This window comes from Dermacentor variabilis, chromosome 6 (assembly GCF_050947875.1).
Source record: "Dermacentor variabilis isolate Ectoservices chromosome 6, ASM5094787v1, whole genome shotgun sequence".
Classification (NCBI taxonomy): domain Eukaryota; kingdom Metazoa; phylum Arthropoda; class Arachnida; order Ixodida; family Ixodidae; genus Dermacentor; species Dermacentor variabilis.
In genome coordinates, this window is record NC_134573.1 from 77,188,810 (window position 1) to 77,207,684 (window position 18,875).

Consider the following 18,875-nt stretch of genomic DNA (forward strand, 5'->3'; position numbering starts at 1 on the left):
TCAACTGAGGCTTGCTCAGTGTATGATTGAAAGGTATCTGTATTGCGCAACAATACACGTTCACAAGAAGAAACGAAGACGACGACAAGCGCTATCAACAACGAAAATTTTATTTCCAGTTCGGTCATACTTATAACCCCAAACAACCGTGTGCGCAGTATAATAGCAGCCCTGAGGATGTGCTTACGTACATGATAGCATGAAAACAATAAAAAGCGATACAACACAAGAAAATCGAAATGACATTAAGAAAATCCGGTTCAGCCTTTATGCCATGCGCATAATCCTACTTTCTCGAGGACAATGAGTGTGACGGTTTGATGATGCACTGGTCAGCGGCCGAGAGGATCTGCTTATATTGAAGAATTAAAAAAAATGACAGGCACATTTCCTAAATTGAGCCTCATGACACTTCTACACGCACCAAGTTGATGTACTATGCGCCGCTCTCAAGCAGACTGCCATTACGTGAGTACAACTTTTGCAAAACTCATGTAAACATTTTAACAAATTCACGTAGGCTGTGGCTTAATATATCCCATTTGTCCGCTTTAGATGCTCAAACAGGTGCAATCATCATCATCATCATCATCATCATCATCAAGAGCCTGGTTACGCACACTGAAGGGCAAAGGCCTCTCCCATACTTCTCCAACCACGGTCATGTACTAATTGTGGCCATGTCGTCCCTGCAACAGGTGCAGTATAAGCACCTTTTCGGAGAGTAGTTTGCTCTAGAGGAACGAGATGGCGCTTTCGGTGGCTCGCCGCACGTCGCCTCAAGCGAAACCGCACGAATAAGAAACTCGCAGTGCCTCTGCACTGCTACTGCACGATTAGCTGTCGGAAATGCAACTGATTGATTGCTAACGCCCTGTGCTTTTTACACGCTGAAAAATGTGAAATACTAGAGGGAAGACGCGAGCAATAGTTGGCTGCAAAAATAGTGACGGTCGTATTAAGGAATAGAGAGAATCTGTTGTGAGCCATGTTCACAGCCCGCTGCTGCAAAAGGAATAACTGCTGCCGGCGGTTCCGAGTTCACAGCTTTCCTGGAGGATGAAAAATTCACTCAACCACATGCTGGCACCGCGAACTACCAAAGAAAAGATGTCAACCGTGGAAAGTCCGCAAGGGTAACTGCGGCGAGTTATACGATGTCAAAGGTAGTAGCACCGCTTCTGGCAAAGTAAGTTTCTCGCATGCTATACGCACAAATCCCCCCCTGCCACTGAAACTTATGCCCAGTCTATCACCCACAAATAAAGAAAACCTAATGGTCTCGCTCTTGAATCAATGTGCTGAAGCATGGGCGACGGCGACTATACCGAATGAACGCGAATATTCGAAGCTGAACGGTTATTAACGGTCCACAAAGTAAGCGTGCGACTGACGATAATACGTCTTTGCTACAAGCTATTACAAAATACAAAACATGTACGTTCCAAGTCTTGTGCGCCATAAGATCAAATCTTCCGCAAATAAGCATGCACGTGAGCGATTAGGCAAAAAGTAAACAATCAGATCGTGCTCACACCAAGAAACATTATTGAGTCAGAAACATGACAAGCCGCTTCATCAAATTGTTTGCCAAGTGAACGACTAGGAAAACACACTTATCTTAATTTTAATCCATAAGCGGAAAGTTTGGGCAGCTGAGAGTGATTTCTAGCCCATTCTTGTGCCGTATGCTCGCACCGTTTGCAGAAAACGTAAAGAGCTTCGAAAGCGCTTACATGTCCTCTGAAGCTATGGCCAGTCACCGTCTACGATATCTGCCGAACGCGAGGTTTGGCGAGCCGTGCTGACGTCATTCACATTCATTGTAAACCCGGAGGCAACAGAGGCATCTGAGGCAAGCAATGGACGCGTCTCCGCATGTTCAAACATGGCGGCGCCCGTGGGTTGTCTGTGTGAATAGTCGATACAGAACTGCGATATCTCGTTTTTGTGCGCAGTCAAAGATGTGTAAACGTACTGCTTCGATTTTCTCTAACTTACTGATTTTCTTAAATGGTTTGACAAATTCCAAGCCCTAAATAAGATTTTCGCTCGCTACAGTCTCTGTAGTTTACCTCGTCGCACTATGCAACAAGTTGCATTCAAATCGGTACAAGGGTTGCCTCATACAGGAATGCTGCGTTTTACATGCGTTTGAACAAGCTGCCACAGAGTGGTCTCCGAGATAAAGCTTCCTCTTAAGCAAAGCTTCATGGAAAGTGCTACCTCTTAGCGAAATTTGAGGGGAGATCAGCCAGCGTCTTTCCAAGAAGACTCGTGTACTCCTGACGTTTCTATCTAGAGGGCATCTGCAGGAAACTCGATGTTGAGGTTATCATTAGTACAGCGATATTATTTTAAATACCCTCGCGCACAGCTCACTTTCTTCATTTCGGGTCTCGCATTGGAGGCCTTGTTGAGCGCCTTGTTCCGCTCTCGTTTGGAGCCATGCAGCGATAGGCGGCGGACGAGGCTCGACCCCAACAGTCCCACCACGGGCATCACGAGAAAGGACGAAGACAGTGAGGAACGCATCGCGCGCCCCACGTCTCGGAAGCGTCGGAACGTCGACACGCGGCACCCCTCTCTGAGGCTCCCAACGGGGCCGTACTCCTAGACAACGAGGGCAACACGACATCGAGAATGATGATTTTCAATGGCGTCCCATTTGAAACGGGGCGGCGACCATTATTCAAGTGGCCTGCATGAGCTAAAATCTAGTTTTCTTGCATCTATTGTAGTCTAACATTTCGCCAATGTCTCCTTTACAAAATTTCTCTCCATCAGAACACTATCTCTACATTAAGGTTATCGATGGCTTTAATCCACCTCGCCCACCTACGCAAATGTCTCTAATTACTTTAAATACTCTAAATTTCCCCTCGCTTGTCTGTAGCGCTGACCGCGCAACGCTCCCACTAGACGCACTTCTGGAAACTGGACCCTGTTCAGGATACGCGCGCTCTCTGCATGCGGCGTCAGCAATAATCCCCTCCAGTCACTTGATGATGATGGCCCGTTGCTACATGCGTAAAATAAATCAGTGGCCTTCTACTCTGTGAAGAAGAATGACCAGCGAAGCTATACTGTGCAGCGTGATAACTATATTGACTGACTATCAAGAGTGGTCCATTGCCGTGCGTCAAATTTCGCATGCACACAAATGTAAGGCAAGGCGCCACTAGTCGCTCGTCTGCAGTGTTGAGCCTGGGAAGGTGATGAGACACTGGGGGGTATACATAACCATGTCATGTTACAAAACGCGGCATGACATCTTATGCTAACTGATCCCGGCACGTAGAACATGCAGACACGCAGCTCACCGCACTCCGAGGGCACACACTGCTTTACCGAAGCCAAGGCGATCGTGTGTTGTTCAACGTCCCGCAGTGCAGTAATCCTTGTTAGGCCACTCAAAAACCACAAGCGGTCGGACACAACAGAGGCCACACAAAATTTGTTTCTCCCGAACTTCCTCAGAAATGTGGCCGTCGTTGCGGTGAAAAGTTCCAAGTTTGCGGGATCGGGGCCACATGGACGTTTCGTATTTATTTGCACATCGCGGTCCTGGCGAGCAATACCCTTACAGGACTGCCACCACGGCAAAGCGGAAGGAAAGGCGATACGCAAATGCTTGGAACGCCGACAAAGAGAGAGGGGTGCGAAGGTATACATGGCCGACGGAGGTCAAAGTGTATGTAGTATGTGTTATTATCAGCTTATCTCCTCCACGAGGCAGCTCGCTATTGCACTATCTTCGGTATCGGCCCACGAATGGGGAGAAATCGCCAGTCTTCACGGCTCAATAGACGCACGCAATTTTTCCTGGAATCTAGCCACTTTCAGCCTCGCTGAAAAAGAGCATGATGGCAATCCATACTATTGCAGACTTCATAGAAACAAAGTCAAGGCAGTGTCGTGATGGCTTAATCATGCAGTGTAACCTACATCCAAGAAAGGTACCTCACCCTGTCCAGTACCAAGTGGGAGAACATAGTGGTAATCAACCAAAGGGAACAGCAGGCACAAGAGGAACCAAAACTGAAAACCCTACAAGTGAACCTTTTTATTATCCCAAGACAAACGCTTATCAAGATGCCGGGCTTTTGGCTACAGTATAATAGCAAGGTCGACGTTTAGGTACGGCAAAAATTATCAGCTGCAAGAAATCAAGAGGGTATTTATAAAAACAACATGAAGAGTGACAGGTGGGCGACAAAAGTGGAGAAATTGATGATGCTAATAATTACCGACCAATTTGAATAATACCTGTATTCTCTAAGCGATAAGAGAAAATAATATTCTGCCGCGTAAATAGCTTCTTTAACAAACACGTTATACTGTCAGAGTATCGGCTTTGTTTTCAACGTGGCAAATCCCCACAGTCTTCGCTCTTACTTCAAAAAGAATTCATTAATAATAACATCGAAGAAAGGAAAGCTTACGCTGAGTGTTTTCATTGACTATATCAAGGCCTTCGACACCGTAAACCAGTATATTTTACTCGGGAAGTTAAGCGCTTATGGGGTATGTGGTGTCGCTAATTCATTGTTTAGTTCATATCTGTCTGAGAGGGAACAATGCATCTCAAATGCCAACTGTTTTTCTAAATGTAAAACCATTTCTTGCAGGGTGCCTCAAGGAAGCATTCTAGGACCAATACTCGTCAATATCTATATAAATGATATTAATGCGAACGCTTTACCGACCGCGAACTTGCGATTTCGCCATGGTGGTACTCCGAGGAGGCACACGACGTCACAACGCGTGGCTCGCCGCAGATATTTCTCTCTCTCTCTGGCTCGCTAGTCCCTACTGCGCATGCGCCAATAGCAGCATCGAGCCATAGATGTTCCGCCGCTGCCTTCACATCAAGAAAGTCACACCACTTTCGTCGTCGTTGCGCTCGCCTCCACACGCTCCGCCAGCTGCGTTGCATGCCTGATAGCATGTCGGAGGTTTGAAAAGTAGAGCTCGCGTGCGCCGCAACCACAGTTGGAGCGGCAATATGGACGGCGACAATTCTGGTAAGCAGGAGGAGACCTGGAATCGACATCGCAACGAGATGAAGAGGAAACGAATCGCCCAGGAAACAGAGGAACAGCGCGCCGAATGACTGGCTAAACGCCGCAACATAGCTAGACAACCAGAATAACCTCGACTTGCAATCAAGGTTAACGAAGGCTAACCATGCTATGCCTTAGCTTTCGCTACGTATATCCTGGCATAGCCCAGCTAAGCCACTGACAATTTCTTGTTAAGGTAAACAATGACGCCTCATTTCTACTCTATGCGGATGACACTAGTATTTTTGTTTCTGGACAGAATCCAACTGAAATTGCTGCCAGAAACCAAGGTGTACTTTCAGATGTGCTGCAATGGTCCACTGCTGATCACCTACGAATAAATGCGAAAAAAAAGCTGTTTTTTTTAACATCCCGAGGCACGGAAGCCAACCTGAACCAATCAATAACGCTTGAGAGAACACCCGCTGAAATTGTGAATAAACAAAGTTATGGGTGTGACCTTTTCTGCTCATATGACATGGACGTGTCATTTTGAATCACTGACTGAATCATTACCGTGTGCAGCTGGTATTCTGTCTCGACGTAGGCACTTTCTTCCAGAAAAAGCTAAACTTCAGACTTATTATGCTCTGTTTTCTTCCCATATAAATTACTGCCTGTTAATCTGGGGCACCACAACCCTAAGTAACATAAGATCAACTCACCTATTGCAGAAAAGAGCACTTCGGTATGTTGCAAGCACCCCACGCAATAGTTCTACACGTACAATTTTTACTCGCTCTAAGACAATCAGTGTGAAACGCATGTTCCATTTTCGTTTAATGCCTGCCTATTTCTTTCCAAAGGAACAATTCAGAGTGTATATTAAAGAGTCATCTACTAAAAGCATCCATTACACTGATTCACCCATACGCAGCGCCAAAAAGTGGATTGTTCCTCGTTTCCGCACGGCCTATTTCTTGCAGTCTCTTAGATTCAAACTGCCATCCCTACATAATAAATATGAGCAGAAAGAGGCCAACTTCTTTACGTTTACAAAACAGAGATGGATAAATTTTTCTAACTCCTCTCTAATGTCTCTATAATATACTGTCCGAAAACGACCAAGAACGTTTCATTACTCTTTGTATCGCGTTTGTTGTTTTCGTCATATTATGATATGTGTTCGCGTGAACATTGAATATTTCAGCTATAATTAACAACCGTCCTGGGGTGTACTTATATATTGACCTTATTTGGTTCTATCGTTACATTGTTGTATTTGCACAACCTCTTTTTATTTTTTAACTAAATGTTTGATTCTGTTATCGTAAATTTGTGTCTGAAAGCATATATTTTAATACCCCTGTCATATACCTGGCTCTTTCGCCATTTTCAAGGGGGTTATTACTGCTTTTCGCCTAAGGGCCCCCAACTGTCGTTGGAAATAAAGGTTTGATTGATTGATTGATTGATTGATTGATTGATTGATTGATTGATTGATTGATTGATTGATTGATTGATTGATTGATTGATTGATTGATTGATTGATTGATTGTATCAAAGAGCACCAATCCAGAAGGCTCACCGTGGCCCTGGCTGTACCTCCATTCATGTACCAATATCCATACGTACAAGTCACAAAGACACAAAGAGCAAACTCGAAACATGCTCCGACATGCAACAAGATTTATACTAAGCACTCATACATACCTTTGATCCAAGTGAGTGGATGGCAGTGCTACCTAAACTGGACGAGCTGAACCAAACCCACCAAAAGGCACAATTAGCCGCCAGAAGCTATCAAGACAGGAGCTTGCTTTTTGCTTGAACTAGGCAACGATATCAAACAACGCCTAAGCATAGAACAACGAAGTCCTCCGTGTGACACGCTAGACCGCGTTCCCATCGAACCAATAGTTAGAAACATGGGAGAAACACACAACCGGAAAGACGGCAAAATCGACCGCGACACCTCAGAGACGACACTGAGGATAGAATCCTACACACGGACGCCTCGCTAAACAAGCAAGACTGCTGCACAGGCGGGGCAGCCAACTCTAAAGCGACAACTCTACACCGATATCGTGGCGCCTTCGCAGCAGCATTTCATCACATCAAGCGGTACTTATAGAAGTCATAAAGGCCACGACCATGCCAAACCCACACGAATCAAATCTGCTAATTCCAACATATAGCTAGGCTTCATTGCAGAGCACTAGCAGCCAGAAACATTTCCGTGGCAATACATTCGGAATTACCAACGCACCTCAACGTACATCCTAACAGATCACGGATCCAGTAGATCCCACGTCACACGGCGATCAGTGGGAACGAACTGGTCATTGCCCCATCGCGCGCTAATCTCGCGTGCCGTTCCCAGTGGTAGCCTGACCCACTGAAGCTGAATGAGAATACGCCCTCACGCGGGCAGATAGGCGCCAAAAAACATGAGGAATTACGCAACTGCGTGAAGTATCCACAAGGAGACACGCACATGAAGCGAAGAGAGGCAGCACTATGGAGGCGTGGGCAGACGCACACCCTTTTGTCTCCACACGTTCAGCACTACACACAACGTTTGCCTGGCAAACCTGTTTGAATGGCAGGCGATGGCTTCCCAGATAATGCTCATATTCTGTGGTATTGACCGGGAGCCATCCCGCTATTCAGGCTAGCCTTGCCAAACTCTCACCCGTTCTTTAGACCTGCGATACTTGAAGAGTGACTGTTGGACTTCTTCTACTCCTACGTACACGCCACGATTGAGTTCATCACAAAGCTCCGCTTGGCAGACAGCCAGAACAAAGCAGGAGAACCCGGATGGGGGATCCCGAATCAAATTTATCCTCCCTCTCTTTCTCACTAAATTGACAAGCGTTGCTCCCACCTGCTGATAGGCACGGTTGGGGTTGTCCGTCAGCAGCAGTGCCTCGGACATCCGTTTGCGGATGAGGCGACCAGGCAGTCGCTGAATCTCTTTTATCGCCTCCTCCGCCTCGTGAGCTGGGAGTGGGATGGACGACCGCGAGTGCGGCTCAGTGGACGGCAACCGCTGAGACTGGTCGACGCCATTTTTGCGGACTGGATCGAGTCCCGTCCTGCTCATCTGCTGCGTCGATGACGCAGAGAGCTGTCTTTCGGCGATGACAGTGATCTCGGCTGTAACCTATGCGGACAGCTGGTCAGTTGCTGTATTGATTAGCCACAAGTCAGTTTCTTGTTTAGCATTAAATTCTTTAGCTGAACTGACGATGATGGCACTACCTCGACGGCATTACGACTTTGGTCTGGCAATGGATGCCTCATAGCGACTATCTGACGATCAAGACATGACCAGGGCACCATAATCACGATTCAATAACCAAAGTATGAATTCAATACAATGTCAGGGAAAGATTGACGCCGATGACACGGAGGAGGAGGTATTACGATTGCGGAATGGCGTTGCCGGAGCTAATGCGAGGAAGACCCAGCTGCGGCAGCACTGGGTTATGAATTGTTGATTTTATTTCTTATGTCGCACAGCGCAGGCTGCGCGGCGACATGGCCAAGCTATTTACTTTGCTGCCTCTATTCTATATTGTAGGGGACGTACCAGTTAACGTTGTGTGCGCATGTCGCACTTGTGCTATGCAGCGACATATTTTGTTTATTTCCGCACAGTGTCAATGGAAGTCCGTTGTCGCCATCAGAGACAACACGGATTTGTAGCAAACATTTTGTGACAAACTGCAAAAATGACTTTAGCTCGTATGTGCCGTATGTATGTGCCGCATCGTATGTGCCGACGATTTTTCAGGAGGCACATACGATGTCGTTTCAACGTACCTGCTCAGCGTCACTTACATGGATAAGCAGACGCGGACATAAAAACAATTGTTAAGCCTACCGATCTTCTTAAAGGCAAATAGAAGCGTTTACAGTCTCTTTCACACTTAGGGGAATATTCGGAACGTATTGCATCGCGATGCGGCAAGCAATGGAGTTGTGCGGCGGCAGCAGCTCGAGGAGGCGCAGACGCTCGAGAGGTGAAGTCGTGATCTGCAGCGCCTGCTCTGCTACTGCGGCGCGCGCTGGCCGCATTGTCGGGAAGCGTGCTACTGTCAGGGGCAATGCACCAATTTCATCGGTACTGCGGGAACTGAGCTGATATTCTTTACTAAGCGTTGTGCGTGGCCAAACTCTGAGCCGTCACTGGCGATAATGGAGTTCCACTAACTTCTTTTGGCAGCATGCTTCGTTTGTTCTTTCAAAAAGCCGGGGCACTGAGCGCGTGCACGTATATTTTTTCACTGTGTGTGCTACCGTAATAAGCAGCGACAAGACGCACCAAGATGCATGCGCAACGTGCTCAGTCTTTATTTGACTCGAAAGGAAAAGAAAGCGCTCAACAATGGTAACGATGGGGTTCGAACACGAAGAAACAAACGGATACGATTAAAGGACTGTTTTAGGTGAAGACAATGAGCTGGAAGTGATTTTTCTCCACAATCATTCACTACACCAGATAGACCCTGCCCGCCGGCGGGGAATTGGACACGTCACGCTGCGAACTTCAGTTAGTATCTCGTCACATCCCCAGCGGCAGCGATGACTGCGCTCGTCCTCGAAGTCAGTGAAGTGTAGAGTGACTTGATCAGGCATGTGTTCATTAGCAGCATGTCTCAGTAGCTGACGATGGTGGATCGAAGCCTATCCTCGGACGACGGATAGAAGGGATGGTGCGCCAGCAATATTTTAAGGAGCCCCAGACATTTTAAACGATGTTGGCGCCCGGGGATTGAGGCGCCAACTCCAAGAGAGTGACGGCGCGCTCTTCCAGCAGTTCTTGCACAACACGAGCAGTGTGAATCGGCGGCCTATCGTGTTAAAATATATAGTCGCCTTCCAGGCGACTATATATTCGTCAAGAATGTATTCGTCAAGAATTTATGGAATCAGTACGTCTTATATCACTGACCTGCACCTTTCACAGATAAACTTACCTTCGAGGCGAATCAGTGGGCGTCGCACACCACTTAGTAAAGAGTACCGGCTCATTTCACGCAGTAACGATGAGATCGACGCACTTCAACTGACAATAGAAAGCCTCCAGACAATGCGGCCAGCGCGCACTGCCGTAGCGGACGACGCCGTTGAAAACACCGCCCCTCGAGCACCTGCGCCTGCGCGAGCTACTGCCGTCGCCTGATTCAAACGCTCGCCGCTTCGCGATGCAATACGCTCCGAGTTTTCCCCTAAGTTTGAAACAGATCGTGCATCGTCCTTCAACGCACACACGTCCTTCGACGCACACACACGTAGGAACACACCGTGCGTTCTACGAAACTTGCCCAAACTTGCGCAGTGCAACAGGAAATGATGATAGTGATCTAAAGAAAGGACGGACGCTTGATTCGGCAACCCGTGAGGGCAAGAGGCAATCAAGGCCGTACGAACGAAAGATGGGAGAGGCGTACCACCCGCTGGTTGAATTAGGCCCCGCATGCGGCGCTCTCAACGCCGGCGCAGCAGCTCCGCTTGCGGTGCCGTTCTTGGCTATGGCCAGCAAGTACTGCACTGCCGGATGTATCGAAAGTCTTGCCTGTGTACGAGTTCTGGAAGTGGCGATACAGCTTGTCTTTCGTGCTGCCGCCTATGTATGCAAGCGCTCCCTACTCTTAGTGTATTACTACGCCGACTCCGTAGGGTTCTGTTGATATATGCTGTGCTCCTATGCCCTTTTGCAGAACGCACAGTTGCCATACGTTTCTACCCCTCTCCGCTGCGTACTTTGTATGTGTTTTATTAGAGAGCGGAGTGAACACTTTCAACTGTGGTAAAGAAAAATGGCTGTACACAAGGTTCAATGGTTGAATAGCTGGCGAACCATTCACACGACGACTCCCCTACATGTTTGTTGATTAGTGTGCCGGTGGTCCATTCTTAAATCCGCTCAGTGGTGATTCGACCAAAAATGTTTGGGGCGGGTCATCGAGCGATAGAAAGCGGTGTCTAGCTGCCCCGACCAACGGCTCTGGACCAAACTTGGGGCGCTTATACCCATCGGCTCTGCCAAGGAAGGGTCTCCTTGTAGGTGTTCCAGTTCCGCTTTGGATCTACATATGTCATCATCATCATCATCATCATCAGCCTGGTTACGCCCACTGCAGGGCAAAGGCCTCTCCCATACTTCTCCAACAACCCCGGTCATGTACTAATTGTGGCCATGCCGTTCCTGCAAACTTCTTAATCTCATCCGCCCACCTAACTTTCTGCCGCCCCCTGCTACGCTTTCCTTCCCTTGGGATCCAGTCCGTAACCCTTAATGACCATCGGTTATCTTCCCTCCTCATTACATGACCTGCCCATGCCCATTCCTTTTTCTTGATTTCAACTAAGATGTCATTAACTCGCGTTTGTTCCCTTACCCAATCTGCTCTTTTCTTATCCCTTAACGTTGCACCTATCATTCTTCTTTCCATAGCTCGTTGTGTCGTCCTCAATTTGAGTAGAACCCTTTTCGTAAGCCTCCAGGTTTCTGCCCCGTAGGTGAGTACTGGTAAGACACAGCTATTATATACTTTTCTCTTGAGGGATAACGGCAACCTGCTGTTCATGATTTGGGAATGCCTGCCAAACGCACTCCAGCTCATTCTTATTCTTCTGATTATTTCCGTCTCATGATCCGGATCCGCCGTCACTACCTGCCCTAAGTAGATGTATTCCCTTACGACTTCCAGTGCCTCGCTGCCTATTGTAAATTGCTGTTCTCTCCCGAGACTGTTAAGCATTACTTTAGTTTTCTGCATATTAATTTTGTGTGATTCCTCGTAAACATATGTGATTCCATATGTGATTCCTCGTAAACAGTTCTCGTAAATACAAATTGTATTCATGATTTATCTGCGTCGGCGTCTGTCAATTCAAAGCCTACAGCGAATTTAACGACGCTATCCTTTTCGGAAGTACTTGATCCTTACTTGTGGAGGAGTACTTCGAGTTGATAAACCTCTGGACGCCGAAGGGGAGCAGTAATATCCATACTCTGGAGAGGGTGGAAGAAGAACCTGATTTTTCTGGTGATATCTTAACACGTACGCACAAAAAATATAGTTTATTTTCATGAACAGAAGTCAGGAATCAAGGGTCGTGTAGACAGCGTCTGTTGTTGTGCCCGCGTCTTTTTCCAGTGGTTGTTGTTCAACAGGGTACCCAGCGAGGAAATCCAGCAGGTTCTTGAATAGGTACTTCTTGTTCACCAGACCGATGACAAAGTGCACGTGCGTGTAGAAGGGGTCGGCGATGTAACCTTCCCGCTTGACCCGGGCACCCAGCGAAGATCGCAGCTCGTCCACCTCCCTCGGCGTCACGAACTGGTCACCCTTGCTCCAAAAGAGGCCCACGTCCGTGGTCACCCGCGACAGGTTGTACTCGGGCGGCTCGCGCTGGCGGCAAAGAACGTTTGAGTGAGGCACGGAGGAGGAAGTTTAGACATTGACGAAAAAGATCAATTTAGTTGAAGCCTTTGTCACTAAATCATCAAAATTGATTAGTTCGCACTCACATCTCTAATGTGGCGGTACGTAAAGGCAACATTTGCCCCAATTTTTTAGCGCATGCGACTGTAAGGGTCTACATTAATGGCCTACATGTCCGTGAGATGGGGCGCTATAACGTAAAACTATTTCAAACTTTTCTATTCCAATTCTCCAGTAAGCCCACCGCGATTGCTCAAAAACTTTTTTGGACAACCCCCACTTCACCTGTCTGTCACGCGACGTCACGAAAACCGTGATAGCTCCCCATCTGATGTGACCTGTATACACTGATTATGGATAATTTGACCAAACCAATGCAAAATAGATATTTCTAATTCGGCGCCCTTTCGCCATTAGCCCTCGGCTATTCGTCAAATGCTTTAGGGCAGCGCCCACTTTACCTGCCACCCACGCGACGTCACGAAGGCGCAAGAACTTGCAGCGTCAAAGTGACGTGTATGCGTTAAAGATGCATTATTATGACGAACAAAAGTGAATTTTCTTCTGAATAGCCGCAGGCTGCCCCGTTCCGAAACGAACAAAAAATGACTGCCCCCAATCGCTCCGGCACTGGCTATTCGCCCTTGCCGGAGAGCATGGGTTTATTTGCATGTAATAAAACTTTTTACGTGGCCGTGTAACGTTTCTGTGAACTTTCGGCTCACTAACGACTTCGTTCTGTCAACTCTTCTTTGCTGAGGATCCGTTTTAGCGCCTATTTTAAGGTTCCGTTGCATGCTGCCGCGATTGTCGACGAGCCACCGCAATCTAAGTAAGAGAAAGCAGACCAATCGCAGACGCCGGCACCACCCTCTTCATCCGCTTATCGATTTTCAGTGCAGTGGCTCGGCCCCATCGAATCCCTTTCCACTTGAGCATGCTCCTCGCCTCTTGTGAGCCAATTAGATAATACACTCCAGGCAACACTCCAGGCAACGTTATTCGTTTTTCAAGCAAACAAAAGTGACCTCCTATGAACAAAGGAAGCATTTGATTCGTTTGTTGAGACAACCCTGCGGGTGACCGCCCGATGCTTGCGTCGGCGGTTACGCAAATTTGACGTCAGGAGATTGGAATAAAAACATATTGGAATAGTTTTACGTGATACGACCCATGATCACATGATGTTCAATGGTGCTTCTGATTACAGATTGTCACGCGTGCGTGTGGTGCGGAATTATGCGGGTTCTTTCAAGGCATTACCGTCAATGTTGCCTTGAACTGTATCAGAGGGGGAAAGTTGCGAGAGCTACTCTCATCGTGACGTCAGCAGCCCACTTCACATGCTCTCTTAAAGTGGCGAAACCGACAGCGTGAAAATCCTGCGTCTTACGAGACCGGGGCAGACTACCTCGGTAATATTTTCCTGGGTCGCATAGTGACTACACGCATGAGTAGCCTAACAATAGCCAGAGCCCGCCGTGGTTGCTTAGTGGATACAGTCTTGGCCTGCTAAGCATGAGGCCGCAGGATCAAATCCCTGCCACGGCGGCCGCATTTCGATGGGGGCGAAATACGAAGCACCCGGGTACGTAAATTTAGGCGCATGTTTCCGAGTGCGAAAGAAGCCCCCGAATACACGGAAAAGTATCGCGCGACTGGCCGGTCGAGTCACTTTGTGTGTATTCTCGGGCTTCGTTCACACTCGGAAAAACACTTTTATGTAGCACGTATTGAGCAACAGAAGACTGCATCGGAGCTTTTCATGTTGCTCTACAATTTTCTCGTTTACTTCTTTCACCTAATTATAATATTTGAGAAGTTGAGTAACTAATTAGGACTAATTATATAATCAGACCGGATGCAAAACATGTGATCTGAGCATCTCCAAGTGACGGCAAACATTACCTTGGTGCTGTTCAGCTACCTGGTATTTGCATATTTTTTTTCAAATCATGGTGCATGATAGTTTGGACACCTTGTACATTGCCTGACGTTTCCTATATCTGCCATACCGTTCATTGTTTAACGTCCTTACGCATTAGCTATGTAGGCTACAAGCTGCAATGTGCTGACATTACGTGTGTCCCTCCTGCAATCGCTCTCTATAGACACGGGATGAAAATGCGAGGAAATACGACCAATATTAGCACATTTCAGTAATGGAAACGACAGATAACACATGGACTGGCAGTGAATTTTACGAAAATTGTTCACATCATTATACGGCTGAACCTTATTTCGAAAGGTTGCAACATTTGAGAAATGACGCACCTGTTTATATAGGAACAACTGCTTGTTCATACATAGAATAAGTTTTTCTGCATCTGAGTAGGGTTATATTTTTTCTGTTTGTGTAAGCTGCAGTACACATCGTATGTTTTATTTCATAGAAACTCTCTGTTTGCGAACTCTAAGTATCTTGCGGGCATCGCCGTGAACGCCCACGTGAAAGTTCCACGCTAGTTTTTAATAGGGGCGTGCGAATACTCGGATGTATCCCAGAACAGAATTGAATAATGAACGCTCGAATAATTCGATCTGCAAATTGAATGTCTACGATCTGGTTCGCCGAATATTCGGTACATTCTGGGCAGATGCGCGCGCAGTGACTCCATGTCGCGTGCGCCCTGGAGCCCCTCGCGGTCGATGCCGCCGAAGGAAGCGTTTCACTTCGTTGGGGACTTTTGTCACTGCGTGCGCTCGCTGACATCGGCCCGATGCAGCTATCGCCCACACAGCGCACAGTTATCGCCCACACAATGACACCGGGTCGGCCGCGGCAGCCTCTATGTGTACAAGGCTTGTCCGGGTCGACAGGACCGATCGAAGTGACAACGCGACGGCAACAATTGCAGCGCGTATTTCGTAAAGTGCGAAAGCCTGTTCGGAGATCGGGCCGTTTAGCGAGTTGAGCTTACATTAGCCGCGACAAACACGTGTCGTGCTCAACATGCGGCGACGAACTTCGGGCCCCTTCAACAGCCGTCAAATCTAACCTACACGCGTGATCTCGGGCCCGAACACACAGCTGAGCCACCAGTAGGAACGCACTAGCGACAAGCATTCCGCGACGGCCTGCGGCCCGTTACCACATCTACCAGCGGCGAATTTGCGGTAAACATTGCCTAGGCCATTAGGCTTAATCGGCACTGTTTCATCGCGCGCCCGCGACTAAAGGCACGGTTCGGTGCCGAATCTACTCAGATGCACTCGCAGCAGCCGAGAGACACCTGAAAAGACGACAAACCACTTCGCAAACAAGAGCGAGCGTACGGAAGTTGTTCGCGGCCGCTATCTTTGCGGGACATCACACGTGAGGTGTTGCCGTAGTGTGGCTCCTCGTTACTGACGCCGGTTGCAGACGCACATCGGTGGGCACGATCTGAGACCGTTGTTCGGAGCCCGCGTTCAGTTTCGCCGTGCGCGATTGGCCTATAGGCCGCGCCGACGTCGTTAGCCATGGGCGCGACCACGTTTTTGGTGACGTCAAAATGACGGCACGCTTCCGTCAATCATTTTGAAACCGAGCACGTCGTCTGCTTGGAGCAAAACACAACGAGAGCTGGGCGCATGGAGGAAAGAAAAAAGATAGGAGGGAGCTGTGCAGCATCAAGCAACCCGGATCAAGATCACCCTTGGATTTTCACGGCGGGCCCTTAACCCTCATGACTCGGCTACACCATGCATGTATTTGCGCGGACGGCTGATGAAGGAAGGCAGGAGGATGGGAGAGAGGAGATGGGTGAGCAGTGGAGGAGTCGGGAGGGGGATCGTCGCGCCAACTTGCTGTGACTCTCCGAATTTCACAATCGTTGACACGTGTCAAATCACGAGCCCTATCTGACAACGAAATCTGATAATGTGCGGATTGCGCCTGCGCTTTACCGTCGGCATCGGCTACTAGCGGAGCCCTGATCGAGTCACGTGATGCGCGTTCAGTTTGTCTGGCGCGTAGATTGGCTTTACGATATTCGATAACCACCTGCGCTAAAGTTAGAACAGCCCTTGTGTATTTTCAAGTAAAACTGAGAAGCAGTGCTTTTTAAGCAATAAGTAAAATACTGCGCAAAACACAGGTCCGCTAATAAACAGAGTACTTTGTTTGTATTCAGTACAAATGAACAGCACTAATTGATTAGCTTAAAAAAAGCACTTCACACTGCTCAACAGAAATTACAGACCTTCATACATTAGAACTGAGTTCATATACAGTGATAGAATTGTTACTGGTTGTTCGCTATAGTAAAAGTGGACCTTACTGTATTAATAAAATCTTGAGCGCTAAAAATACGAAAGGCGTAGAGAAAGAAACACATATCTTACGTACTCCTCTACGTCTTTCGTGCTTTTAGCACTCTAAGCTTTTATTAATATGCGTTACCAACTAGCCCACCTATTCAACCTTACTGTATATCTTCGTTTCTGTGTACATAAGTTACTGATAGCTTTCTAAATACTTGTTATGCAATTCTAGGAGGCTACAGAGCATGTGCAGCACCATATTTTTGGGCAGAACATTTGTAAGTATGGTATATTGTGAATTTTTTTCTCATATTTGATATTCAATTCGACATTCGACTGCAAATGTACTAGTCGGTATTCGCACGCCTCTAAGTGCTTATGTGTTCCGTCTTAGATACCTGTGTTATTAAATGGTTTGATCTAGCAGTTTTAGCGCCGCGCTTAAATTGTAACTGCTTTTAAATCCCAAGGTAAATGCTTTCTCGTATGCATTTTAATTATTGTCAATAAACGTCGTATAATGAAGGGTCTTTTCAACTCACCTGCCCGTAGACTTCGTTGTTCTTAGACGCCCCATAGTCGAACTTTTGGGCCCGCTTTGATCGAACGAGCTGTATGGAAAAAACAATACGAAAACCACTTTTCTAAAGTATAAGCGATGACTGATTCATTTAGCCCTGTAATTTCCCAACGCATCATGTACGCTGCGCCATTCCCATAACTCAAATTATAGTTTTGGCACGGGAATGTTAACGCATAGTGTACATAGTAGCATTTTTGATACAGTGAAGGGATTGTTTCCTGTTAGAAATAGTTAACAAACCAGGCTATTACTAATCATTGAGTGTAAAAATTCAGTAATAACCAATATAACTTTTTTTTCAAATGTATACTCTATGGAGCGAAATAAAGGTCCACAAGTTTCTACGTATCCAGGAAAAATTGACATTGCTTCTTCGGGCTCAGTGCACCTGTATTACTTAATGTGAGCCTGTTAAAACACTTATTCTTCAAAAGACCAGTTGAATTTCAACAAATTTCAGCTATCAATGTTGAGAAAGTATTCGTGTGTAATAATATGAGCATTTGGGCACTGAGTCGCAACTTTCCTGCTCCATTATAGCAGCGTTTTATTCTTAACAAAACACTGCTATAACGCAGCAGGGAAATAAGACAGAGGGCCGTAAATACGCATGTTATTATAAATGCGTACCCTCTCTACGTTGCTACCTGAAAGTTGTTGAAATTTGGCCGATATTTTCAAACGCCATTTTTCAAAAATTGCAGGCCATTGAGCTACGCTGGTGCATCGTGGGGAATTTCGACAGATGGCCGTAAGGGCAAATTCAGAATTCCTGGAGAATAATTTTTTTTCGACGTGGAACTGCGCTGATTCAACAAATTCACAGAGTGTGTCATCGTCACGGTCAGCCTAATTAAATCCAGTGTAGTACAAGTGATTATCGCTGGTAGACACCAGCGATAATCTTCTGAGCGGGCCAACCTTCTGTCCGCAAGCTTCCTTATCTCTCCCCCTTAGTCTAACTCTCTTCGCCCACCACATACCTGCCGCATGCTCACTGATAAAGCGAAACACCGAGGAGGCGGATGAGGCTGCCATAGCTCTGACCATGATTAAAGCTGACAAGGAAACAAATATAAGTTATTGTAAAGCCGCGGTCCGAAACTTCGCCCGAGGGCGGATTCTGCGATCGCGCAAGCTATTCTAAATCTGTCAACTAGCAAATAAAAAGTACACCTGGAATCGACACCAGCACACTTGCGCAACCCCCCCCCCCCCCCCAGAAACGAAACAGCTATACTCGCGGACAACTTTCTGAGGCAATGAAGGGAAAGCTACGGGCGCCTGGTTGCTGCACAAGTGTTAAGGCGCCAAGTAGTCCGGCAGCGTTTGACAGTGCTTTTGGTTGCTCGGAACAGCCGCTGAATCGACGCAGCTTCCACGTGCGACGGTTTCGCGTCACAAAATAATTAAGCTTTTAGATTCAGTACTGTGTTTTGTCTTGTTTAATTGTTGCTAATAAGGTGTTTTATGTCTTCTCTTCCCCAGCTTAAACTAACGTAGACGAAAACACGGGACTCTATTCAGACGCGCTCTCACCTGTGCGCGCGTTGCCTCCGTAGCTTTACCTTCACTGCC

The 18,875-nt window shown here is 47.2% G+C and overlaps 1 protein-coding gene across 1 annotated transcript in view; it reads right to left on the reverse strand.

The window, feature by feature from the left end:
• Positions 1-12,124: 12,124 nt before the first annotated feature.
• Positions 12,125-18,875, reverse strand: part of LOC142586181 (lysosomal acid lipase/cholesteryl ester hydrolase-like) — a 32,925-nt gene continuing 26,174 nt past the window's right edge. The window contains exons 7-8 of the mRNA XM_075697433.1: positions 17,257-17,325; positions 12,125-12,436 (exon numbers count right to left, since the gene is read on the reverse strand). Coding sequence (XP_075553548.1) covers positions 12,125-12,436; positions 17,257-17,325 — 381 coding nt within the window. The remainder of the gene's footprint in view (positions 12,437-17,256; positions 17,326-18,875) is intronic.